The following is a 26,629-nucleotide window of genomic DNA, read 5'->3' as shown; positions in this document are numbered from 1 at the left end:
ACAGAATGGGCATAGCTGTCACCAAACAAGCCATTTCTGTTTGGCTAGCAGACTGTATTGTACACTCTATTCATTCTTTAGTTTCTCAAGTCATGGGAGAGTTGTGGCATACAAATCCCCAGTTTCGAAGCCCACTGTACCCTGGGATCTCAATGTTGTTCTTAGAGTTAATGAGATCCCTGTTCGAACCATTGGACTCTATTCCACTAAAGGTTCTCACCTGGAAGGTGATATTTTTAGTAGCAATCACTTCAGTGACAAGAGTGAGAAAGCTATAGACTTTGGTTTTTTATTTGCTTTATCTACTGTTTTTTCATTACAGGTTGGTACTGCGCACTCACCCTAAGTTTTTATCAAAAGTTGTTTCTGCATTTCATACCAATCAGGTTATCATTTGCCTACATTTTTTCCAAAACCGCATGCACATAAAGGGAATGCAAAAGGGCCATAGCTTACTATTTACAAAGAATCAACCTCATCGACAGGCATCTCAGCTGCTTCCTATGAACTTAACAGAATGGGCATAGCTGTCACCAAATAAACCATTTGTTGGCTAGTGGATTGTATTACGCACTGTTATGCACTAGCTGGCCATCAAATTACAGACTCTGTTAAGGCCCATCATGTCATAGCCATGACTACTTCAGTTGCTCATCTAAGATCAGTTTTCATTGAAGACATCTGCAAAGCTGCAACTTGGTCATCAATGCATACCTTTTATGACCCATTATGTCTGGTCAGTCTTTCAAGGAATGACAGTAATTTTGGTCAAGTAGTTTTGTGCAGCCTGTTCACTCAATAGTCCATTCTCCACAGGGGAACTAGATTTCTTTTCAATAAGCATTATGCAACACTCAGCTTGAGACTCTCCATATGGAAATAGCTCATTCAGCCCTGCTGGTCACCAGAAAAAAACAAGTTTTTTCTGGTAGACAGCAGGATGAATTAGCCATATGTAATAACCACCCACCACCCTGGAGAGTCTGACAATTGTCTAAGAGTTAACTCTAGAATTGACTGAGGGGCTCATGAGGCTGTTGGTTTCTGTGCCCATGCTCAGTAGGGCAAAAGCTCTACTGAGCTCAGAGAGTGTGGTCCATCTTGGCACAATCTGGTGGCATCAACATTATATAATGGCTAATTCATTCTGCTGTCTTTGGAGAACCCCATTTATGGTAAACAAATTCACTTTCCTGAAAAGAAAAGCTACTGGCTTCCCAGCACTTTTTCACTTTAAAACTTAGTGACTCACAGCCCAGACATGTATGCACTAAATTGAACTTGATTGTGTTTTTCAGTTACAGTTTTTGTTTTTATTTGCTTAAAACTTTAGCTGTGGTAAGTTGTAGAATGATTTGCATTTCTTACAAATGCTTTGTAAGTTGTGCAGACAGTGCTATGAAAGCACACTGGGGAGTAATTGGTGCACAAAAAGGGGAATATTTATATAAAGAGAAACTCTGCATAAATGCTGTGTACTCTGTAGAAAATAGTTTGGATTGCTGGCTCTGGTTATTTCACAGGGGGAAAAATAAGAAAAATTCTGTTTTTTTGTTTTTTAGGCTTGCTCTGATAATTATGGTGTTTGTCAATTATGGTGGCGGAAAGTACTGGTTCTTCAAACATGAAAGCTGGAACGGTAAGGTTTCATTACAGTCGTGGTTTAAGGTCTTGGGGTGGTCTCAGGCACTTGCCACAGCAGTTCGGAAGCACTCTTCAGTGTTGTAGGCAATGGCCTGTTAGTTTTGCTCCTGCCATTGGTACAGGTTTGTTTTTCAGGGGTGGGAGTGGAATACTTGGAAAGGAATTTACACCGATGTTCCTGTTTACGCCGACTCCCCTTCTCCTCACTCAAACCATCTCGCAGTTTCAACTACGTGGAGGCAGCAGTTCTACTACAGGGATCTTCACAGTTCAAACTCCAAGATGACTAGTGTGAATAGAAAGGCATTCACAGTTCCTTATGCAGCTTAGTGGGAACATTGGTTTACAGCAGCTTTTAGAGGGAAAAATAAACAAGTCTTCTAAAGTTGAGCACACCTTGTATGTGTGTTTGTGTTTCTGTTGGAAGCCATTTGCTCTGAAGTTGTCAGTTTTCACCTGACAAAGTTTGTTCAGTAAAATCTGATGCATTGCTCAATATCAAAAACATCCGAGCAGTTTATAATTAAATATCTTAAAAGAACAGCATTATCTAAAATGAATCATCAATAATTCCCCCCACTTCCTATCACCCTCCTCCGAACTTCTCAAAGCATAGTCCAGTCATAGTGCTCATTTAGCCATTCACCCCATAAGCTCTGTCTCTTACTGAATAGGATAAAATTACAGTTAAGAACATAAGATTTGCCATACTGGGTTAGACCAATGATCCATCAATCCCGGAATTCTGTTTCTAATAATGGCCAGTCCAGGTCACAAGTACCTGGTAGGATCCCAAGATGTAGTTAGATTCCATGCTGCTTATCCCAGAGATAAGCAGTGGATTTCCCCAAGACCATCCTAATAGTTTATAGTCTTTTCCTTTAACTTTTTTTAAACCCATCTACACTAACAGTTATCCTCCAGCAATGAATTCCAGAGCTTAATTATGTGTTGAGTAAAAAATACTTTCTCCTATTTGTTTTAAATATACTGCCTAGTAACTTCATTGTGTCTCCCCTAATATTTGTACTTTTTGAAAGAGAAAACAGATTCATGTTTGCCTGTTCCACACCACTGATTGTTTTATTAGACCTCTTTCATATCTCCCTCAGCCATCTCTTTCCAAGCTGAGGAGCCTTAATCTCTTTAGCCTTTCCTCATAGGATTCTCATATAATTGTTCCATCCCCTTTCTCATTTTGGTTGCCTTTCTCTGTACCTCTTCTAATTCTGCTATATAAGAGATGTGTGCCATTCTAGTCACAGAGCTACTCAAGGTGTGGTCGCACCATGGAGCAATACAAAGGCATTATGATACTCTCTATTTTATTCTCCATTCCTTTCCTAAAAATTTCTAGCAAGTTACTTGTTTTCTTGGCTGCCACCACACACTAAGAGGATTTCAACATATTATCCATGATGACACCTAGATCCTTTTCCTGGGTCATGACTCCCATGGAACTTTGCATTGTGTAGTTATTATTTGGCTTGTTCTTCTCTGTGTGCATCACTTTGCACTTGTGTACATTACATTTTATCTGCTATTTGGATGCCAAGTATCTTAGTCTGGCAAGGTCCTCCTGCAAGTTCTAATAATCTTCTTGTGATTTAACAACTTTGAATAATTTTGTCTCATCTGCATATTTGACCATCTCACTTGTTTCCATTACCAGGTCATTTATGAATATGTTAAAAACGCTGTGTTCCCTGGGGCATTCCACTATTTGTCTTTCTCCATTGAGAATATTTAGCCCTACTCTCTGTTTTCTATCTTTTATCCTGTTCACAACAGGACAATGCCTCCTATTCCATGAATTTTTAATTTGCTCAGAAGCTTTTCATCAAGCACTTTCTGAAAATCCAGATATACTATATCCTCTGGCTCACCTTTATCCACATGTTTGTTCATGCTCTCAAAAAATGTTGTAGATTGGTGAGGCAAGACTTCCCTTGGCTAAATCCATATTTTCTTTGTCCCGTTAAACTAAATACATACAATTAATAAAATCATAGGATAACCTCTATGACTAACAAAAAAAACCCCAACTATTGGTTAAAGAGACAGGTTTTGATGAATTTCCTGAACTTCTCATAATTTAATTCCTGGCATACATCCATATGCCAGGAATGGGGTTACTAAGAAACAGTATGAGTCCCTTCTAACCTTATATCTGAAGCTGAAGAAAGTCTCAACATGTCTTGTTAAGATCAGAGAATGTGTGCTAGTTTATAAGGTACTAACTACATTGTCAAACATCATGGGAGGTCTCGCTGGAGAGCTTTAAAAGTCAAATACAGAATCTTAAATTTAATACAGACTGCCACTGATGACCAGAGGCGTTCCTCCAATAAAGGTGACACATGCTCAGATTTGAATAAACTAAAGATCACTCTGGCTATGTTATTTTGTAAAGGTTGTAGGCATAAGAACATAAGAAATTGCCATGCTGGGTCAGACCAAGGGTCCATCAAGCCCAGCATCCTGTTTCCAACAGAGGCCAAACCAGGCCACAAGAACCTGGCAATTATCCAAACACTAAGAAGATCCCATGCTACTGATGCAATTAATAGCAGTGGCTATTTGCTAAGTAAATTTGATTAATAGCTGTTAATGGACTACTCCTCCAAGAACTTATCCAAACCTTTTTTGAACCCATCTACACTAACTGCACTAACCACATCCTCCAGCAACAAATTCCAGAGCTTTATTGTGCGTTGAGTGAAAAAGAATTTTCTCTGATTAGTCTTAAATGTGCTACTTGCTAACTTTTTGAAATGCCCCCTAGTCCTTCTATTATTCAAAAGTGTAAATAACCGATTCACATCTATTCATTCAAGACCTCTCATGATCTTAAAGACCTCTGTCGTATCCCCCTCAGCCGTCTCTTCTCCAAGCTGAACAGCCCTAACCTCTTCAGCCTTTCCTCATAGGGGAGCTGTTCCATCCCCTTTATCATTTTGGTTGCCCTTCTTTGTACCTTCTCCATCGCAACTAAATCGTTTTTGAGATGCGGCAACCAGAATTGTACACAGTATTCCATGGAGCAATATAGAGGCATTATGACATTTTCCGTTTTATTAACCATTCCCTTCCTAATAATTCCTAACATTCTGTTTGCTTTTTTGACTGCTGCAGCAAAGGAGCCGACGATTTAAAAGTATTATCCACTATGATGCCTAGATCTTTTTCCTGGGTGGTAGCTCCTAATATGGAACCTAACATTGTGTAACTACAGCAAGGGTTATTTTTCCCTATATGCAACACCTTTAAGGAGGTGCCTGTGATATGTACATAAAGCGCATTACAGCAGTCTAAACAAGATGATACAAAAACTTGTCAGGTCAGATTTTTCTAAGAATGATTTAAGGTATCTGATTAAGACAGAGAATATAGAATGGATTTGACTAACCATAGTCACACTCTGTGATCCAGTTTCATTCTCAACACTCTGACAACTCTCCTTCCATCTTAGATGAAAATTTTGAGATCAAGTTTTTGTCAACCATATTGCCTCTGACTTCAGGATTGGGTTTCAACAAATTTCCTCAGCCATTCTGAAATACAGTTGAGACAGAGATTGAGAAATGTAATTTCATTGGCAAATTAGAATGTAAATAAACCAGTACCTGAATGTCATCTGCATAAATGACACTACTTAATCCCAAATCCTGGATCTAAGGTCACCAGTGGAGTCAGATATACATTAAATAAAATCAGTAAGCTTGAACCCTGAGGGTCACCGCACAATCTTTCTAGCTTTAGAAATCTTAAAACCCCGTAAGAAACTAGATGACTAATTCCTTAGGAATGACAATTCAAAGCATCCTCCCCTTATTTCCTCATTTCCTAATTAAAATCTGTCTTGAAACCAGTAGGTCATGATCAATTGTATCGAAAGTAGAGCGTGTACTGATTACCAAATAAACTGCTTTACTTTTGCATGCATTAAGCTTCACTTCATTTGTCAAGGCAGCCAAGGCTGTCTCTGTGCTGAAGCCATGGTAGAGACCTGACAGCCTTGAATGTAACCCATTTGCTTTCTCTACGACAGGCATTCTCAATCCAGTTCTCAGGATGCACCTAGACAGTCAGGTTGTCAGGATATCCATAATGAATATGCATGAGAGAGTTCTCCTACCTGTTTACCTAGTTTTTTACCTTTCTAAAACCTATTGATTAATTTTCAAAGCTTTCAGTTATAGTGAATTAAATACATTTTTCTAGCCTTAATTATTGACTTTATACAGTGCCTTCTAAATGTCTTTACACTCTTGTACATTTTTCACATTATGCTGTCTAAAAAAAAATAAATAAAAATGCATTAGCATAGGAGTTTGTGTCACTGATCTACACAACATATTCTACTCTTTCATCATGAAAAAACAATTGCAGAATTATTCCAAAAGTAATTAAGAACATTAAAACAAGTCTTGCTTGCATAAGTCTTCATACCCCTTAACTCGATACTTAATGGAGCCCTTTTTGCAGCAATAACAGCCATGAGTCATTTAGGATAAGTGTTGACTAACTTTGCACAGTGGTATGGTGCAGGTTTTACAGAAGAGCTCGAGCTCTTTCAAGCTGACTGGGGATTGGATGTGGACTGCAGATATCAAGTCCTGCCACAGATTTTCTATTTGATTCAGATGTGGGTGTTGACTGGGCCACTCAAGGACATTCACTTTTCTTCTTGCCACGCCATTGTTGCTTTCACTTTGTGCTTAGGCATTGTCCTGCTGAAAGGTGAATTTTTGCAGTTCCAGGTCTATGGCAGACTGGAACAGGTGTTTTTTCCAGGATCTGCCTGTTCTTTGCACTATTTAGCTTTCCTTTGATCTTCACAAACCTCCCTCGCCCTTGCAACGCATCCCCACAACATACAACCACCACCATGCTTTACGGTAGGAATGATGTTAAGATGATGCACTGGAGTTGTTTTATGCCACACACATCACTTTGGATTGAGGCCACAAAGTTCCAACCACAAAATGTTCTTCCACATGTATGCAGTATCCTCTGTGTTTCTTTGTAAATGCTATGTGGAACTTCATCTGGCTTTTCTTCAGCAGTGGCTTTCTTCTTGCCACCCTCCTATATAGGCCATGTATGTGGAATAATCTTGAAATTGTTAATTAGTCAACATTTTCCCCAGTCTCAGCTGAAAAGTAATCTTTGGCCTCACAGTGACCTTCTTTTTCAATTTAATGTAATTGAATAACAATTGTTAAACACATCCAACATCTTTAGACTCATATTATCATCATAACAATCAGACCAAACAGTTATAAGTCTTTAAACAATTGAACATACTCCTTCTGTGTCCTACACCTCGGGTGTGATCTTTCAATGTTGTTTTAATAATTAAACCCCTCCAGTGGACTGACCTCATCCCCCTCTCCCAACTGCCCATAACCCTTTAGATTCCCCCACCAGCCAATGAAATCCAAGGATAAGGTAAGGGAAAGGTGTGTCATTAGCCCTAAAGATTAGTTCAAGCAAATACCCATTTTTCCTTCCATTTTAGATAAGGTACCCAAATCGTCTCAAATTTTGGCAAAGTATCATGCAATATAGCAGTAAGTTTCCTCATCACAAACACTCTGGCTATCCGAATGCTCACAGTGACCTTCTGCAGCAGTTTCTTTAATCCACAGCTACTGACTTTGGAAGGGACAGCCTGATTGTGGCAGTGTCTTGGTGGTGCGAAACTATTTCATCTTTATAGTGACGGACCTGACACTGCCCCAAGGAATATTCAAAGACATGGACATTTTTTTATAGCCTTCCTCCAATGTATAGCCTTTGAATAATGTTATCCAGGAATTCTTGCAGCAGCTCCTTGTTTGGCATGTTTTGACCTTTGCTTCAAGTTCATTTCATAGAACCAGAGCAGCGTGAATTCTTTCATAATGAAAGTGCAGGGTATGTTGTGTAGATCAGCGAAACTCCCATATTAAAGCATTTTGATTTGTAGTTTTTAGATAGCTGAATATAAAAAGTGTACAAGAGTGTGAAGACTTTTGCAAGGCACTGTACACTTGGCATAAATGCTGATATTTTCATGTCCTTGCATTCCTGCTTTAAAATTCGTAAACATATGGTTGACTCTCTCCTTATTCATTTCAGACAAGCAGGGTGCTATGGTTTTACATAGTCCTGTGCCCAAACCCCTCAAACTAGTAATTTCGAACTGTGTATTAATGCATCTAGTTTAGTGTAAGTATTCATTAGAGCTGGGTGCAGTTATCAGGATTGCAAACCCTACCTTACATCCACGTATTCCGTGGCAGGAGGGGGTTTGCTCATTTTGATCCAAAATCACTCAAAACAATTCAGGGGAAATCTGCAAGTTAAGCGATCATTGACAAACATATCCAGGGTTTTGGTGGCTGAAAGGACAGGACTGTGATTATGATCCAGAAGCCTGAAATTAGTTTCAAGTTTTAGTATTCGTATTCACAAATATAACATAGAGCGCTACTTAAACTGACTGTGGGGCTTGAGTGTGCTCTGGATGTGGTGATGCTGTCCATTCTTGCTCTTTCTTTTCTGTCTTCCCTTCCCCTTTGTGCTGTCACTATAATGCTAGCGGCAGGCATGGTCAGGTAAGAGGAAGTGCTTCACGTGCTAACTTTGAATTCCTGGTTGCCATTGGTGAGCTGAGTGACTGGGAAGTTTGGGCCCTGATCGTGATATATTGTGCAAGCTGGTTTGAGGGCCAGAAGTTATATTGGTACTGGATTACAATGTTTTCCTCCTATTTATTTGTAGGATTAACCTTGGCAGACGTTGTATTCCCCTGGTAAGTGATTTTTCTTTTTGTGTTTTTGTTTTTTAATACTGTGATTTGCCAATCCTTGATTCAAGGCTAAAGCTCTTTCATGGTAGCTATAAATATGACTAAACCATGAAATGAATCTGGCCTTTCAATATTTTTTTTTCTTATGCTATAAAGTTTTTTTTAATTCAGTTTGATCAGTAATAAACTAGCTGGATTGGCTCAAAGTATCATGTGTCCTTGTAAAATCTGACCTTGTAGATGAGCTAGGAAAAGTTCATTTTTAACTTAATAGTTGCTCTGCTTTTGTACAGAAGTGAAGTCCTTTGGCTTGATCAGGAACAGTCGCTGGTTTTTGACCAGTCTGTGTGTTTTTTATGAGGAGGCAGCTCTTATTTTGTGAAGAGACCGGCCTGGAACACGGTTCCACCACTTCTTTTCAGGTTTAAGAGACAGAGCAGCAGGAGTTTTCTGCTCTATCCCCCTCCCTTTCAGGCAGCTTGCAGGGAAGAGGAGAGAAAGGGATTAGTCTGGAGCAGACTAAGCAGAGAACAGCCACTCTGCTCCCTAAACCAGCCCCTTCCCTCCTGTTCTATAGGGAACAGGAGGAGGATGGAGTAATACTGAAGCACACATTGCAGAGCAAAGAACAAATAAAAAAAGAGATTGGATTAGCACAAGTTTGAAACTTATGAGTAGTGGTGCCAGTCATCAAGGTTTCAACCCTGACCTACAGTTCACAAATTTCAAACTTGTACTAATTCAGCCTCTTTGTGTGTGTGTGTGTGTTACCCAGGGCTTAATTTCTGGCAAAACAATCCAGAATAGCCTTCTGCCATCTTTTTTTCTGGTACCCAAGGAGAGAAGAGTAGAGCCAGCAGTGAAAATCAGTTCTGGCTTCCCCTGCAGAAAAGGAGTAAAGCTGTTGGTGGCACCAATCATTTCTGGTCCTCCCAGGCCCCAGAGGAAGCAGAGCAGTGTGTGTGGGACACGAGCAGCCACATGGCTTTGATTTTTTGTTCAGATAGCTGGCACAATTGAAGAGGCCATGAGGGAGAATGATCAAGGTCCAAGGAACAGGAGGTGAAAACCTGTTAGCTCCACTGCTTCTGCTGCTACTGGGTGTGCTCACATATGTGTAGAGAGTTTACACCTGGCCCTGGTCCTTCTCCCTCACACAGGTCATACCCAGTCCCGCGCCTCCACTCTGCCTTCCCATTTCGCCCACCTCACTTCCCGCACCCCCCACTTCCATTTCACAGTTCTACTTTCTTTTTGTCTACAAAGTAAGCTGTGAGGGGGGTCATGACATGTATATGCACATTGTTTTGTAGTGTTTGGACAACACTTGTACAGCGCTGTTTAATGAAGACCGAATATCCCTGCTTCATTAGTCGAACATTTTAGGCACAAACTGGCAAGACTTGGCATGTTATGGCTACAAAAAAATCATGAAAATTGGATTGTTTAGTTACAATAAATATATTGATTATCTGTTTTCTTCCTGTTTGATGACATAAAGGATAGATTTTCCTTCAAATGAAGAGGAAGATTATTTTATGCTCCAGATTATTAGTTTGGAATAATCTATTGTAAAATTTAATTGAGGCATACAATAGACTTGTTTACGCTAAAAAATAAATATATCATTGGGTACCAGAATACGTATAACACAGTATCAGTGTCATAAAGGAGAAGGCTGAATATGATAAACAAGTTTTTATCACCTAGAGATGAGCTAGTAGAATGTCCTTATCTGCCTTTAGCCTGGTTGCTCATACTCTGGCCTCTTTTTGCTGTAGTTTGTCACAGATGCAGGGTTTTACGGTATAGTGGCCTTGTGTGTTTACCCGTCTTTGGTTCTGTAGGTTTGTGTTCATCCTGGGGACATCCATCTTTCTATCACTGAACTCCATGCTGCGGAAAGGATGTTCCAAGTGGCGACTGCTGCTGAAAGTGCTGTGGAGGAGTTTCCTGCTGTTCCTGATAGGCATCCTTGTTATAAATCCAAATTATTGCCTTGGGGCTTGTAAGTGGATCATTTGTGCTTATTTCTTATATTAAGGAATGTATTTTGCCACTTTTTTCCATATCCACTTGCGTATTTAGCTTTTTCCATTCCCTATTGAGCTGATGAAGGGCAAGTGCGATAAACAGATTCATCAAACTATTTCACAATTACTGTTTTGCCATTTTAAACTTAAATGTAACATGCTCATTTTTTTTTTATAATTCCTAAATGCACACATTTTCTCCTTGTGTGCTTTATCTGCTATTCTCTGCAGCAATGTTGTGCTGTACAGGTGCAATCGTACTGTGATGGTAATTTTACAGAAAGTCTCTGGGTTTCATGTGGTGTTTATTCCATTTCTAGGGCAGATTCTGGCAGACTTGTCTTATAAAATGAGATTAAATATTACTTCTCTGGGCCTACAATTTAGGCTGCATTAGGAGACCATTATTCTGCCACAACCTGCAGTATCTTACATAGGGGATGGGAGGCCAGGGATATGTGGCAAGTGTATTTCATAGCTGGCAAATAAGTCACAGAGAAGTTTTCAAACCCTACATGTTCTGTCTGACAAGGATCAAAACAGCAATGCCACAACTTATTTATTTACGGGTTGATACAGTAAAATATGCAGGAGAGCCGGCGCTCCGAGGCGAGCACCCGCTCTCCTGACGCGCGCCCAGGCCACTCTCCTGGGCGTGCGATTTAGTATTCAAATGAGGGCCCACGGTAATAAGGAGGCACTAGGGACACTAGCGCCTCCATATTGACAGAAGCAGTGGCTGTCAATGGGTTTGACAGACGACGCTTAATTTTACCGGCGCCTGTTGTCGAACTCCCTGACAACCACGGGTTCGGAAAACGGACGCCGGCAAAATTGAACGTTCAGCCCGTGAGCCGCGGGCTGATTTTTTGTTTTGTTTTACGATTTGTTATTTTTTTTATTTTGGGGCCTCCGACTTAATATCACTATGATATTAAGTTGGAGGGTATACAGAAAAGCATTTTTTTCTGCTTTTCTGTACACTTTCCCGGTGCCGGCCGAAATTAACTCCCGCCTTTGGCAAGAGTTAATTTCTGAGAGTAAAATGTGTGGCTTGGCTGCACCTTTTACTTTCTGGATCGCGCGGGACTAACTAATAGGCTCATCAACATGCATTTGCATGTTGCGGGTGCTATTAGTTTCGGGGGGGGGGGTGTGGCTGCGCGTTTTCCACGCGCTATTACCCCTTACTGTATAAGGGGTAAAAATAGCGTGTCGAAAACGTGCGGCCAAACAGGGGGCTAACTGTGAGCTTGGTCTAGCGCACCATACTGTATCGGCCCGATAGTTCTATAATCACAGGCATGGCCAATTAAGAGTTTTCAAAAAATTGAAACACTGTTCCCACCTCAGGAACAGAATGAAAGTTACAATAAAAAAAGGGGGATCTAAATTGTTAAACTTTATTTATTTTTTATTTATTTATTTATTTAACAGCTTTTCTATACCGACATTAAAATACACATCATATCGGTTTACATTTTAACGTAAAAAAGGTGGAAATTACAATAAACAGGGAAAGGGGGGAACAAGGCAACTGATAAATACAAAAGGAAGCACACAGGTCGATACAGTAACGTGCAGTTAAAGATTCCCCGTCTGTAACGTGCTGGGAGCGCACAATACAGATGAGTAAGGCGATCCAGCGATACAGTCTCCAGTTTCACGCGCTTCCTAAAATAGACACATAACCCTTTCCGCACCCAGCATGTAAATGAACGAAAAAGCTGTATAATGAAGGAATTAGCTATTCCCCTCCGATACTGTAACGGGCGCTGATATTATCTCCTTAGTAACCCACTGTTTTGCCGCGGCCTTAACCTGCTAGTTTACCGCCTCCCCCTAGTAGGAGTTAGGACTGTGAGTCTAGTAACAAATCCATCGACACCGCTTAAGATACTCAAAAACAATAAAACACAATAAAAAAAAAGCGATACAGAGATGAGCGAGAAAATGTAATGCTGTGGGACACATAAAACCTGTCAGAAAAAAAAATTAAAATTTTTAAATACCTGTCGGAGGGCCGCGTGGGTCCAGGCGGTCGGCGGGCGGCGGCGGGAGCCGGGTGGTCGCGTGTTAAATCTAGGCCGCGGGCGGGTGGGCGCCTGTTCCAGGCGGCGGCGGGGGCGGGTGGACGCGCGTTAGTTTCAGACGGCCGGCGGGCGGCGGTGGGAGCCGGGTGGCCGCGTGAGCCGGGTGGCCGCGTGTTAAATCTAGGCCGCGGGCGGGAGGGCGCCTGTTCCAGGCGGCGGGGGCGGGTGGACGCGCGTTAGTTTCAGATGGCCGGCGGGCGGCGGCGGGAGCCGGGTGGTCGCGTGTTAAATCTAGGCCGGGTCCGCACAGGCACGCATTCATCCACTGCCGGTGGGGGCTGCCTCCGGAAGCCCCCACCGGCAGGGGCCTGTGCGACCCCTGCGATTCGGTGCTCAAGGCGTGACGTCACGACGCCCGACGTCACGGCATGTGACTGCCTTGAGCACCGAATCGCAGGGGTCGCACAGGCGCGCATTCATCCACTGCCGGTGGGGGCTGCCTCCGGAAGCCCCCACCGGCAGTGAATGAATTCATTCATCCAGGCGGAGGAGCCGGCTGCTTTCGCCGCCGGTTCCTCTGCCTGGATGAATGAATGCGCGCCTGTGCGACCCCTGCGATTCGGCGCTCAAGGCGTGACGTCACGACGCCCAACGTCACGGCATGTGACTGCCTTGAGCACCGAATTGCAGGGGTCGCACAGGCGCGCATTCATTCATCCAGGCGGGAGGAACGGCGGCGAAAGCCGCCGGCTCCTCCGCCTGGATGAATGAATTCATTCACTGCTGGTGGGGGCTTCCGGAGGCAGCCCCCACCGCAGTGGATGAATGCGCGCCTGTGCGGACCTGGCCTAGATTTAACACGCGACCACCCGGCTCCTGCCGCCGCCCGCCTGAAACTAACGCGCGTTCACCCGCCCCCGCCGCCGCCTGGAACAGGTGCCCACCCGCCCGCGGCCTAGATTTAACACGTGACCACCCGCCCCCCGGACCCCGCCCGCCGACCGCCTGGACCCACGCGGCCCTCCGACAGGTATTTAAAAATTTTGTTTTTTTACATTTCCTGGTGCCTGTCATTTCAAATGACATTTGAAATGACAGGTACCAGCGCACCCAGGTTACTGTATAGGCCAGAGCTTTCCAAACTTTTCATGTTGGTGACACACTTTTTAGACAAACATAATTTCGGGACACAGTAATTCAGTCTACTAGCAAACCAGAGGTTGTATGCAGTGTAACAAAGGAAAAAAGAAACATCACCCATCCTTATAAAACAATCAAGAAATATAAAATCATCAGCAGTAAAACTGTACTAACAAAAAGAGAACATATTTCGAAACAGCTGATGAGTGGAATATCCAATAATTAAAAAACTCATATAAAACATTTCCAGATACCAACAAAATATTTCAAAATAGCAGACACAAAGACCCAGTAATGAAAAATAATAAGGATACAAACATTTTTTGCTCTGCATACCTGGGAACGTTTGATATCCAGGTGTCCTGAGATTGTTCTGAATTAGCAGGAGGTGGGGTGGTTTGCTTGGAACTTTCTCCTCTCTCAGTCACATACCAGCGCTCTCTCTCACACTGGCTCTCAATGACACACCTATACACACATGCTCTCAGTACTCACATATACACATGTTTTTTCTCTCCTCACTTATATAGGCTCTTAATTACACATTTACACACATTCTGTCTATCTTTTCAACGCTTACAGACACACAAGGCTTTCAATCACACACATAACATGCTGTCTTTTTCTCTCACACACAGACTCTCATTCACATGCTTACAAACATGTCCTCTCTTTCTCTCATTTACACACAGGCTCTCAATCACATACTCACATGCTCCCTCACCTAAATCAGCTCTCAATCACACACAGACACACATGGTCTCTCTCTCTCATTTAAACACAGGCTCTCAATCACATACTCACATGCTCCATCACCTAAACCAGCTCTCAATCACACACAGACACACATGATCTCTCTCTTACTTATACACACAGGCTCTTAATCATACACATGATTTCTCTCACACACAAAGGATCTCAATCATACACACATACTCTTTCACACAAACAGGTTTTCAATCACAAACTTACACATACAGGTTCCCAATGGTAAACTTACATTCATGCTCTCTCTCACAGGCAGGCTCTCAATCACAGACATACTCTCTTTCACATGTACAGGCTCTCAATCATTCACATACATGCAATCTCTCACTCTCTCATACACACACACAGGGCCCCGCGGCCCGGAAGAGGAAGTGGAGAGTATCGGGTGAGTGCGCGGCAAGAAGAGGCCACGCTAGTGCGCTCGGCATCGGCCGGAAGAAAAGAAGACTGCAGCGCGGCTCGGAGGAAAATGAAGAGGTTCAACCGCGGCCGATGGGACTCCGCCTCCGCGAGGGCTGAAAATGAAGAGGTTAGCGTTGGGAGGAGGCTGCTGCTGCCGCGAGTTCCCGGGGTGGGGGTGAGAGAGAGTGAATGCTCGTTCACTCTCTCTCACCCCCACCCCGGGAACTCGCGGCAGCAGCAGCCTCCTCCCAACGCTAACCTCTTCATTTTCAGCCCTCGCGGAGGCGGAGTCCCATCGGCCGCGGTTGAACCTCTTCATTTTCCTCCGAGCCGCGCTGCAGTCTTCTTTTCTTCCGGCCGATGCCGAGCGCACTAGCGTGGCCTCTTCTTGCCGCGCACTCACCCGATACTCTCCACTTCCTCTTCCGGGGGGGGGGGCGGGAAGAAGAGAGCACGCCGGTGCCGCTGACTCCAGCTGTCCTGCCGCGTTCCGCCCGGGCGGAGGAGGACCGGGGAGCAGCTGGGTCAGCGGGAAAGTGTGGCGATACTTGTCTGCGAGCCAGATGCAGCATATCTGGCTCGGAGCCATGGGTTCCCGGTCCCTGCACTTGCCGGTGTGTCACGTGCACCGGGCTTGCGCGACACACCGGCACACCTCAGGCGACACAGTAAAGTGTCGCGACACACACTTTGGAAAGCTCTGGTATAGGCGCTGTATTAAGCGCCTATACAGTAAAATGGGTTGCGCGGGCATAACCCTTCCCTAACGCTTCACAGCCGCGGCATGCATTTGCATGCAATTAGAAGAGAGTATCAGGCGCTAGGTCTAGAGAACTGTGCGTGCTGGGAGGAAGGGTGCGCCTGACACTGCCGCACTGTTTCTACCACGGCCTTACAGTATCGATCTGACAGAGGCGCGAAATTTAGCAAAATGAAACAATGAAAACTAAAGAGAATACAGTATGCAAAAAGTAAAACATATCTACAAATATACAAGTCATCAGAGAGCAATTGAGAGGTGTCATGGAGCGACGGGAGGAGTAAGAGGTGCCAGGGAGGTGGATAGTAGTCGAATGAGGAAAATTAATCAGGGAAAGCCTGGTGAAAGAGCCAGGTTTTTAGCATTTTTCTGAACTTAAGAGGGCATGGCTCCAAATGAAGGTTAAGGGGTAGAGTGTTCCAGTGCATGGGGCCAGCAATCGACAGGGTGCGGTCCCTGGTGGCTGTCAGACGAGCCTTTTTAAGTGGGGGGACTTGTAAGGTGTATTTGTGGTTCGCTCTGGAGGGGCGGGAAGAATGAGTAAGTTTGTAAGGGTTCACTGAGGCCACAAGGAGTTATGGTTGTGGATGGCTTTGTGAATGATAGCGTTTGAATATAAATTTGATTTAAACATAAATTATCAAAAAAATGACACTAGCTTTAATAGTAATGTGGAAAAAGTCTTACTACTTTAATTTTTTCTTCAGGAGCAACCAAGAGACTATGGGATTTGGGGCTGGAGTAGCTGTTTGGCTTGTTGGGTGAGGTTAGGTGTGAACTACATCGCTGTTTCCCCAGAGAGCTTTGGCTTTAGATTGATGTATTTGTATGCTTTATTATGCATTATATTTTATTACTGTATTTATGATATATTTATGATATATATGATATTATTGTAATGCTTGATGTAAACTGCCTTGGGTTGAACTTGTTTCAAGGAGAGCACTGTAAAAGTGTAACAGAACATAAGTGTTCTAACACTTTAGTGTATTGTGGGACTTGTTTTTGGAGCCAGGTATTAGGGGGGAAGGAGCATGATAACTACTATAACTCAAGAGAATCCTGTGGGTCTGAAATCTGTGCTGACCTATCCTTTTCCTGCAATTGCCATCCCATACAATTCGGCTGAGTTACTAATTAAGTAATTAAAGTCTGATTTTGCAATTTAGTTGAATAAAAAACAAGTTTCTTTATGTGTCTTATCAAAGTCCTGTTAAAATCAACTTGGTAACACAATGTTTATTTATTTTTTTCAAGTATTTGGAGCCTGCATTTTTTAATTTTGACATTGGTTAAAATACCTTTGTTGGTCCAATATTCTTATCTGTAGGTCTCAAAATAAAAAAATGTATAGTGTTCAAAATATATTATTTATTCCAAAAGAAACTGGAGCTTGTTACATCTTCCTTCTGCAATCAGAATGTAGTATACTGTAATTTTCTTTATCCTCCATCTCCACTCAGAATAAGTGTCATAATATTACTCAGCCCAGGATTCTGGAGCTGCATGTCTCTCCGTAATTTGGCTCTTTATAGCATGGGAATTATAAATAGCCTGGAATAAAATTACTCTTGGGGGAATTCTGCACAACTGTGCAGCACAGAATTCCCTTCCTGCACAGAATTTGTATTTATTGTGCAAAATTTGTAGAGAGGCCCAGCTGGCCGCAAGCAGAGCCCATCCTGCTCATGGCAGAAGATAAAGAGAGGCCTGGTGGGCCGTGAGCGGAGCCCATCCCGCTCGTAGCCGAAAGTGAGAGGCCTGTTGGGGGGGGAGGGGGAACATGGAGCCAAAAATGCAGCATAGAGAGGCTTGAGAGAGCTTTGGGGAGAGTCCATCTCACCCATAGCCAAAGAAGACTAAGAATGGCCTGAATGACAATTAAGAAAGACTGAGCCTGTGGGAGATAGAAAGGAAGAATATGCATGTGAGGGTGCATGTGTGAGAGAGAGAGCCTGCGTGCATAGGTGTGTATGTGAGGAGAGATTGTGAGAGTATGTGTATGCATATGAGTATTTGGGAGCTGGTAGGTGTGAGATAGAGAGAGTGTGTGTATGTATGTGTTAGGGTGGGTGTTTTATGTGAGAGAGGGAGCCCTGTACAGAAGGTATGTGTGTGAGTGAGCGAGAGCCTGTGTGCAGAGGTAGGTGTGTTTATGTGAGAGAGAGAAAAGGAGGCTGTGTGCATGGGGGAGGGAGGTAGCCTATATGAGGCTGTGTGCATGAAGGAGAGAGAGCCTGTGTTAAGGGTGTGTGTGTGTGCAAGACAGAGGGGGAGCTTGTGTGGAGAAGTGAGGTGAAAGAGGGACAGAGGGAGTCTGTGTGAGGGGCTATATGAGAGAGGGGAAAATTCTGGGAGTGGAGGGCTGGGAAGTGAAGTTAGTGGAAGTGATTGAGCCTAGAGGGGGAAGGGAGAGATATTTATTTATTTATTTTATTTATTTAGGGCTTTTTTATACCGACATTCATGATACCAATCATATCATATCGGTTTACAAGTAACAATGGTGAAAAAAATTAACATCAACATGAACAATAGGCGAAGAGAGAACAAGTGAACAAAAGTTACAATAAAACTGGGGTACATGAACTGGGAGGAGGAAGAGCCAGAGACATGGCTAACTCAGAGATAAATAGTATCTAGTCTTAATTCAGGATTATAGTAAAACATGTACTCAGGGACTGGATTATTTCAAATATATAAATATCATATACTCAGGGCTGTAATAATATCAAATGTTCCTGACTAAATAGTGTCAGTTCATAAAACTCGGGACTAATTAATGTATAGTCAGAAGCCAAGTCAGGGATGTGGTACGTCGACTGGAAAACCATGGTGAGTTATTATAGTTGTGGCGGTCAAAGATCAGGGAAGGCTTGTAGAACATATAACAAACATGGTGAGGAGTTATAGTTGTGGCTGTCATAGATCGGGGAAGGCTTGTAGAAATAGCCAAGTCTTGAGTTTCTTTCTGAAAGTCAGTATGCAAGGTTCTTGTCTAAGTTCTGAGGGCATGGAGTTGGGTGGAGGAGTTGGGGTCTGAGATGGCAGAGTGAAAGAGGTCTGGCCAGGGGAGTAGGAAGAGAGGATGGAAGGGACAGTCTTACATTGTATTTCTTGGGGAAATTCTGCTCAAAATATTTAAAACTCCTCATCTTTAAATAAGTTTTCTGTATTACATTTTAAATTAATTGCTCAGACTGTGATACATGTTTGGTTATTTTGACCAATATAAAGTATGCAGAATTTTACATAATTTTCAATTTTTGTACACAGAATTCCCCCAGGAGTGTAAAATGTACCCCATGCACTGCAGAAATGTAAAGTTTAAAATATATTTTTCATGGCAGGGACAGTCTGAGTGGACCTGATTCTTTCTACCTTGGAGGAGGCCTCTTTGCCCTCTGTCAGCAGAGGGGAAACCAAGAGCACATGGACAGTGATCTTAAGGAGGGGTGGGGGTGGGGATGAAAAAAGACCAAACTGTTGAACTTTTTAAAATGGCTTCATAGTTATAAGTTTTACACCTCTTCTATATACATGTAATAACTATAATTGTCTTTGTGAAAGAAGTTTCTCTGAGGACAAGCAGGATGGTAGTCCTCACATATGGGTTCATCATCAGATGGTGCCTTGATGCAGAAAACTTATGTCAGAATTTCTAGAACTTTGACTAGGCACACTGGGGTAGATTTACAAAAAATGCGCGTTCGCGTACTTTTGTTGGCACACCAGTTGCAAACAAAAGTACGCTGGATTTTAGTAGATACGCGCGTAGCCACTAAAATCCAGGATCGGCGCGCGCAAGGCTGCTGATTTTGTGCAGCCGGCGCGCGCCAAGCCGCGCAGCCTGCCTCCATTCCCTCCGAGGCCGCTCCGAAATCGGAGCGGCCTCGGAGGGAACTCGCTTTCGCCCTCCCCTCACCTTCCCCTCCCTTCCTCTATCTAAACCCCCCCCTACCTTTGTCCGGGGATTTACGCCTCCCGGAGGGAGAAGTAAATCCCTGCGCGCCAGCGGGCCGCTAGCTCGCCGAGACGCAACCTGGGGGCGGTTCCGAAGGGCGCGGCCATGCCCCCGGACTGCCCCGGGGCGAAATTACGCCCCCCGGGCCCGCCCCCGAAATGCCGCGTCGATCGGCCCCGCCCCCGACAAAAAACCCCGGGACTTACGCGAGTTCCGGGGCTCTGCGCGCGCCGGCAGGCCTATGGAAAATAGACGCGCCGGCGCGCAAGGCCCTGCTCGCGTAAATCCGGGCGGATTTACGCGAGCAGGGCTTTTAAAATCCGCCCCACTGAGCATGCCCAGCATTCCCTAAACCAAGCATCCATGCGGGTCCCTCTTCAGTCTCTCTTTCCGCAAAGCTGTAAGCCACGCGGTGTGAGTGAGTTCACTTTGGCTGTTTTTTGACCTTGTGGAAAACTTTCCTCTCTTCTCACGTTTTTTGCGGGTTTTTTCTTGTCTTTCTGTCGCTGGGTCCCTCTTGGTGCCTCCCCATAGTGTTCCTAGTCAGGGTTTTCGGTGATTCTGGTAAGTTTCCTTTTATGGTCGATTACCCCACGGTGGGCGGTGCCTCAATGCCCGCAGCTATCGATTTTGATTTTGCAGCCCTTTTGTTTCATCCCGACATGGCCAAATCAGGTTTTCAGCAATACCCCTGATGCCTGAAAATTATGTCCATCACTGATCCTCATGAGATGTGTTTTCTGCCTGGGGGCATCGCATGACATCTGGGTTTGCCACTTATGCATCCAAAGAATCTCAAAGGGACATTGGCCTCGACTTGATAAGATGGAACAACTCTTCACGTCGAAGAAGTCCGAGCCATCAGCAGCAGCAGCATTGGCATCGATGGACTGAGAACCGCACCAATGGACTCCGTGCCATCGACATTGGCGGGACCGTCAGTTTTATCGGTGGTGTTGGCAGATAGGGGTGCTGGAAATGGACCACCATAGATCTTCTCCAGGCCGAGGACACTGGGTTCCTTATCATTGACCTCGGCACCAGGGACTTACCGGGCTGAGGATCAAGGGAAACCGAAGAAGCATCACCACCAGTCCCTGTCAGTGCACGGTGCCGGGCATGGGGATGCACAGGCGCTGCAGTGCCTCCGAAGCAACCCTGCGACGAGGAGTACCAATCCTTCATTGGTGCCGGGGGTCCGAGATGGTCTCCACCGGTCCTGAAGCCGGTCACCGATCCACCTCACAGGTCCAAAGAAGATCTGGCCACCCCTCCTTCCTTCCCATTTGGTGTTGGCATCATCAGTATTCGAGGAGAAGCTGGAGTGCTGAGTCCAGCTGGCGGTGGATCGGGCGCTGCAGAGCTTCGGTACTGTAGCACAGACAGCACCAGAGCTGGTATCACCTGTCCTCGTACTGCTGCTGGAGAAGCACCACGTGTTAATCAGTGCATTACCAACCCAGCTGGCATTGGTGCCTGGCGGGGCACCGAATTCTCCCCCTACTGATACAGTAGTCGTTGCCAGTTCATCTGAGGAGAAAGCTCCATCTGGGCTGGCAGAGATGCCAAAGCCTGTAGTCCCCCATCAAGTTTTACCAGTGCCTGCACCTCTGGACGAAGGCCGAGTATCTAGGACCCCATCCCTTCTAGCTTACAGTGAGGATGTCCCTATGACCCCTGGGGGGATGATGCTTCGGAGTCATTCTCTCCCATCAAAGCCTTCTCTTCCAGAGGAGTGAAGGAAGTCTCCACCTGAGGACTTGACATTTGCAGGGTATGTGAGGGTGATGGCAGAAGCCATCCTGTTTCAGTTATTAATGGAAGAGGATGTCTGATACAAAATGCTTGACATCCTCTAGTTCGTGAAGCTTCCTAAGGAGATCGTGGTGGTCCTGTTACATGAGATCCTTAAGGAGCTGCTGCTGAGGATATGGAAACACCCCTTCACAGTGCCTCCTGTTAATAAGAAGGCAGACGGGGTCTACCTCATCCAGAAGGCTGCCTGATTCAATAAGCATCAGCTGCCCCACCAGTCTGAGGTGGTCGAATCCACTTTCAAGAGGGCCAAAAGCTCTCAGACTCATTCCTTGGTGCCCCCAGGGAAGGACTATAACACACCAGACATACAGAGTAAGAATCTGCAGAAATAAGATTACTATCTGCAGGAGAAATTTTATTTTGTTATATTATTCAGCCACAAAAAGAAAAAAGAGATTCAGATAATGTGAATGCAACCAATAACTATCCAGTCACCAAATATAGCATTCAACTTTAATTCAAACTTGTTTGACTATAGTTCACAACCTCAAAAATTATGGCAGACACTGATACTTCAAAAAGGTAGCTGCGAATAGGACCTTCATAACAGCCGTATGTGCAGATTAACTTTCAGCACTAAATGCCCGGGTCATCTTTAATCATTGGTCCATCATTTTTATATGCTGAAAATATCCCTCTATAGTACTTTTTAAAACATTTTTAAATGCAAAATAAAATTAAAAAGGCAACTTCCCTGGATTAATGAAAGTATCCACGGCAGCTGCAGTAGTTGTTTGGCTGCTGCCGATGCTTCCATTAATCCAGAGAAGTTGCCTCTCTAATTTTATTTTGCATTTAAACATTTTTTAAAAAGTAGAACAGTGGGATATTTTCTGCATATAAAAATGATGGACCAATGATTAAAAATGACCCGGGCATTTCATGCTGAATATTATCCAGCCACAAACAAGACAGAAGTAAAACAGGAAAATTAAGCAATGTCTATTAGAAAACACCTCAGGATCAGATTCTAAACAGCAGAGATAAAGCAAACAATACTGGGAATATACACAATAAAAGTTAAATTAAATTAGACTTACCCAAAGCAGGAGACCAAGAGTAGTGCAAGAACCAGGTGAGATAGCCTCATCTGACTCGGCCAGCATTGAGAATGGATGCTCTTGGAAGGAAAGTGTTTCAAGGCACCATACTTATTGCCCGCGTTGGTGCCTACTAGCTCTATACGAGCCAGTACTCGTGGGACATCTGAAAGCAGGTGTACGAGGTGGCTGAACAGCTGCCTCAACAGTAGCAGGATACCCTCATATTTCTGGTGCATAAGGGCCTGAAGTGCGGAAAACACGAGGTCCAAGTGACCTACAGTGTTTTCGAGATGGCATTGAGAGTCTCTGCAGCAGGAACTGGCACATGCAGAATGGCTTGTCTGTGGGCCTCACATCTCCGACTGGAGGTACAGAAAAGAATCACCGACATGCCATGTACTGGGGAGAATCTCTGCAGAGATAGGGTGAGGAACGAAGTAGCCAACTTCAGGATCACCATGAAACTCTCCAACAGCTCTCTGCCAGCACTCCAGATCCACCGTCCTCTTCTAGGAGACTGGTAAGACAGGAACAAAGGAAGTGTTTCTTTCACTAGAGGACGTTCTATCATCTAGATGCCCTCTCACTCCTGTCTATACCATCAGGACTCCCACGGCCATCCCAAGCAGCAGAGTCCCCAAGCCCCAGCGGGGCCTTGTTCAACTCCAGGGATGGGGTTCTGACTGGATCGTAGGGAGTGTAGACCAGTCGCCCATACCCAGGACATTGGACTCTACGGTCGGAGGCAGGTTGCAGTTCTTTGTGAACCAGTGGCCCAATATAACTTTGGAACAGTGGGTTCTTTACATTGTCCATCAAGGATATCAATTGAACCTATTGGGGTCCCACCAAATTACCCTCCGTGCCTATTTTGAGGGCTGGGAGCACATCAGGTGGGAGCTCTCCTCCCTCTTAATGGCCAGGGCAGTCAAGCCTGTACCACCAGGGCAAAGAGGGCGGGGATTCTACTCCAAGTACTTCCTGATTCCAAAGAGAACAGGAGGACTCTCTTCCTCCTAGACTTAAGGGCCTTGAACAAGTTTCTAAGAAAGGAGACATTCAAGATGGTTTCCCTGGGCACCTTGATCCCCCTTTTTACAAAAAGAGGACTGGCTTTGTTCCATCTTAACCAGTCCGTCATCTTGCCAACATTCTTTCCCAAGTCTCATTTGCATCAAGGCAAACGAGTACTGCACAGTTTGGACTGCAAGCGAGCCTTAACCTTCTATCTGGAGCAGACAGAAGCCGATAGACAACTTTTTATTTCTTTTGATAGGGATAGTTTGGGCATTGGTTGCCCTTGCTGAATAAACAATATGCTGTTGGCTAGCAGATTGTATCTCCTTATGTTGTGCCCAGGCAGGACTGCATCTTGGGAGCCATGCCAATGCTTATCCTGTCAGAGCCATGGCAGGGTCAGTGACCCACTTGCGAACAGTTCCCATGGAGGAGATCTGCTTCGGAACCTGTTTGAGGTTTAGAATCCAGCTGTACCCACCTGGGACTCATTGTTTGGGTTCAGGCCATAACCCCCGCTTCGTTACTAACAACACTATTGTTGTGTCCATTGACACCTGGTTGAGTATCTGTTGGTCTCCTTTTGTGTTGGGGAGCAGTCTGTATCTAGATATTCACCCATGTGTGAGGACTACCATCCAGCTTTCCTCAGAGAAAGCAGAGTTGCTTACCTGTAACAGGTGTTCTCTGAGGCAGCAAGATGTTAGTCCTCACAAAACCCACCCACCACTCTACAGAGTTGGGTTTCTCCTATTTTTTGTTGTAATTATAATTCACAAGATTGGAGAGGGACTCCGTGTGGATGCATGGTATAGGCAATGCTGTGCATGCTCAGTGTGCCTAGTCAAAGTTGTAGAAACTTTGACATAAGTTTTCCGCATCAGGGCTCCATCTGATGATGTCACCATCCTGCTGTCCTCAGAGAATACCTGTTATAGGTAAGTGACTCTGTTTTACTTCCATATCTGAAAAAAGAATAACTTTTTGTCTGGTATGTTTTTTTGCCACCTTCCAGTGTCCTGGTATAATCTACGCATTCCTGGTGTGCTTCAGAGGCTCAGCCTGACATACTTGGTGGTATCTGTCTTGGAGCTACTGTTTATCAAAGCCACGCCCAGCAATATTGCCTCGGTGAGTCACACTTAAATGCTAAAATTCATAAGTGTTTCCATTTGTAATTGTATTATGTTGTATTAAAATCCGGAATAAAACCACTTTCCTTGGCATTATCTGTTAATTAAATATATGCTTTCTCTCTTTCGGTCTCACCACTCTAAACTTTGCTACATAATGTATGCAGTTATTATTTTAACCATATTTCCTCATTTTTAAAGTTTTGTGGTCAGACCCCATTGGTTTTCTGGTATATTCATATATTGTAGATACGAGTGGTGATGGCAGAGTTGTAGCTGGTTCTCTCCTGTAGCCTTCGGGTGACAGGGCAGATGTGTAGTTAACTTCGCAGTTAAAAATAAATAAATAATAAATCTGTAGTATTTTAAGTTAGAAATCGAATTAGAAATACAGATAACTTTAAGTGCCAGCTAAATTATTTAAATTGCTACTGTACTTGCTTTTATTAACCATGTAAGAGCAGTGTAAGGGGTGGATGGGCAGGAGTGGGATTGAATACGTAAATTTGAGTTGACTATCACAGCTTCTCTGAAGAAGAGCGGGTTCACTAAGTTATACAAGTGAGTCATGTGATGTGGAGCAAAATTTTCAGAGTTTTCGATAAAGACTAAAGATTTAGTGCACATATATGACTTCCCATGCTGAAGCAGCCCTGCGTTTTGCTCTGTTTCCATTTTCTGTTGGCTGAGTCAGATGAGGAGAACTTACCTGGTTCCAGCACTGCTCCTGGTCTCCTGCTTTGACTAATTTAATCTAACTTTTTATTGTGTATATTCCCAATATTATTTGCTTTATCTCTGCTATTTAGAATCGTTCTTGTGGGTGAGCAGGATTATTGTTTTCTAATAGATATTGCTTAATTCTCCTGTTCTACTTCTGTCTTCTGTGTGACTGAATAATATAACAAAAAACAATTCTCCTTTAGATAGTAATTTTATTTCTTCAGGTTCTTTGTGTGTCTGGTGTGTTATGGTAAATAGTTTGATAGTCATTTTTTTTTAAACCCTGTGGGTTTTTAAAAGAGGAACACAGGACTTTCTGGTATAATCAATTATACAGTGAGGGGTAATTAAGCCAAGCACTACCAAATCCAGTTACACACAAAATTCTAGCTCACCTGGTTCCAGCACTGCTTCTGGTCTCTTGCTTTGTGTATATTCCCAATATTGTTTGCTTTTTATTTGCTGTTTAATACCTTCCCTCTCCCTCCCACCCCTAGAGTGTTTCCTTGTGAAATATTTCTTCTAAGGACCTAGCATAATTGATTAATATAGGCCTGAAGTACCAATCTCTCAACTAGCTTATTAGTCACTATTAGCAAATGTCCCTTTATTCAGTACAATAATTGTGGTGCTTATATCCCACGGCCTATCATTTGGAGAATGAAGTGTTTAACTAATTTGCCTTCAGCTGTCTGCCATGAATAAGGAGCTAATGCACCTGAAAGAGGTATTATGCAAAATTCAAATAACTTCCCCTTCCTTGCAGCATCCAGAATATCTCTCTCAACTCTAACAGAGGATTCAGAAACCCAGGTATAAATGGTTTACAGTGGACTCCTGTATATCAAGACCTGTGACTCTGAAATACCCAGTTTCCCCAACTTTGAAACATCCTGAATATCCACCCCCACTCCCACAGAGAAGTCTGACATCCAGGATTCAGAATCCCAGGAATAATTGGATTACAGTGGGTTCTGGTAGAATAAGGCCTGTGATGAAGAAATATACGTATTCTCCCCGCTGTTACCCTTACATAATGCATTTTCTGCATTGGAAAATGAAGAAGCCCAAGTAACAGAATATGAAATGAGGTCTGAAAGGGAAATAGTCACCCAATGCACCCAGAAACCCTTCGATATGATCAAATGTCTTAAATGGAAGCTGCTTCTGCTGGGAGATTCAATCATCAGATTTGGGAACTCATTTTGATGGGGACACAACAGTTAAATGCCTTCCAGGATCCTCAGTAACCGAAATACAAACCAGGCGGTGAATACAGTTATAAGAGAAAGTAAGAACTCTGATATCAATGTTATCATCCATTTGGGTACCAATGACCTTGCTAGAAATTG

General features: G+C 43.8%; 1 protein-coding gene across 1 annotated transcript in view; it reads left to right on the top strand.

The window, feature by feature from the left end:
• The window catches only part of HGSNAT (heparan-alpha-glucosaminide N-acetyltransferase), a 188,235-nt gene that overhangs the window by 87,492 nt on the left and 74,114 nt on the right, over positions 1–26,629 (top strand). The window contains 5 exon segments of the mRNA XM_029601179.1: positions 1,563–1,639; positions 8,416–8,446; positions 10,291–10,451; positions 24,437–24,552; positions 25,364–25,373. Coding sequence (XP_029457039.1) covers positions 1,563–1,639; positions 8,416–8,446; positions 10,291–10,451; positions 24,437–24,552; positions 25,364–25,373 — 395 coding nt within the window.

This window comes from Rhinatrema bivittatum, chromosome 1 (assembly GCF_901001135.1).
Source record: "Rhinatrema bivittatum chromosome 1, aRhiBiv1.1, whole genome shotgun sequence".
NCBI classification, from domain to species: Eukaryota; Metazoa; Chordata; class Amphibia; order Gymnophiona; family Rhinatrematidae; genus Rhinatrema; species Rhinatrema bivittatum.
The sequence above is the reverse complement of the archived record's forward strand: the minus strand, read 5'-3'. Positions and strand labels throughout refer to the sequence as shown.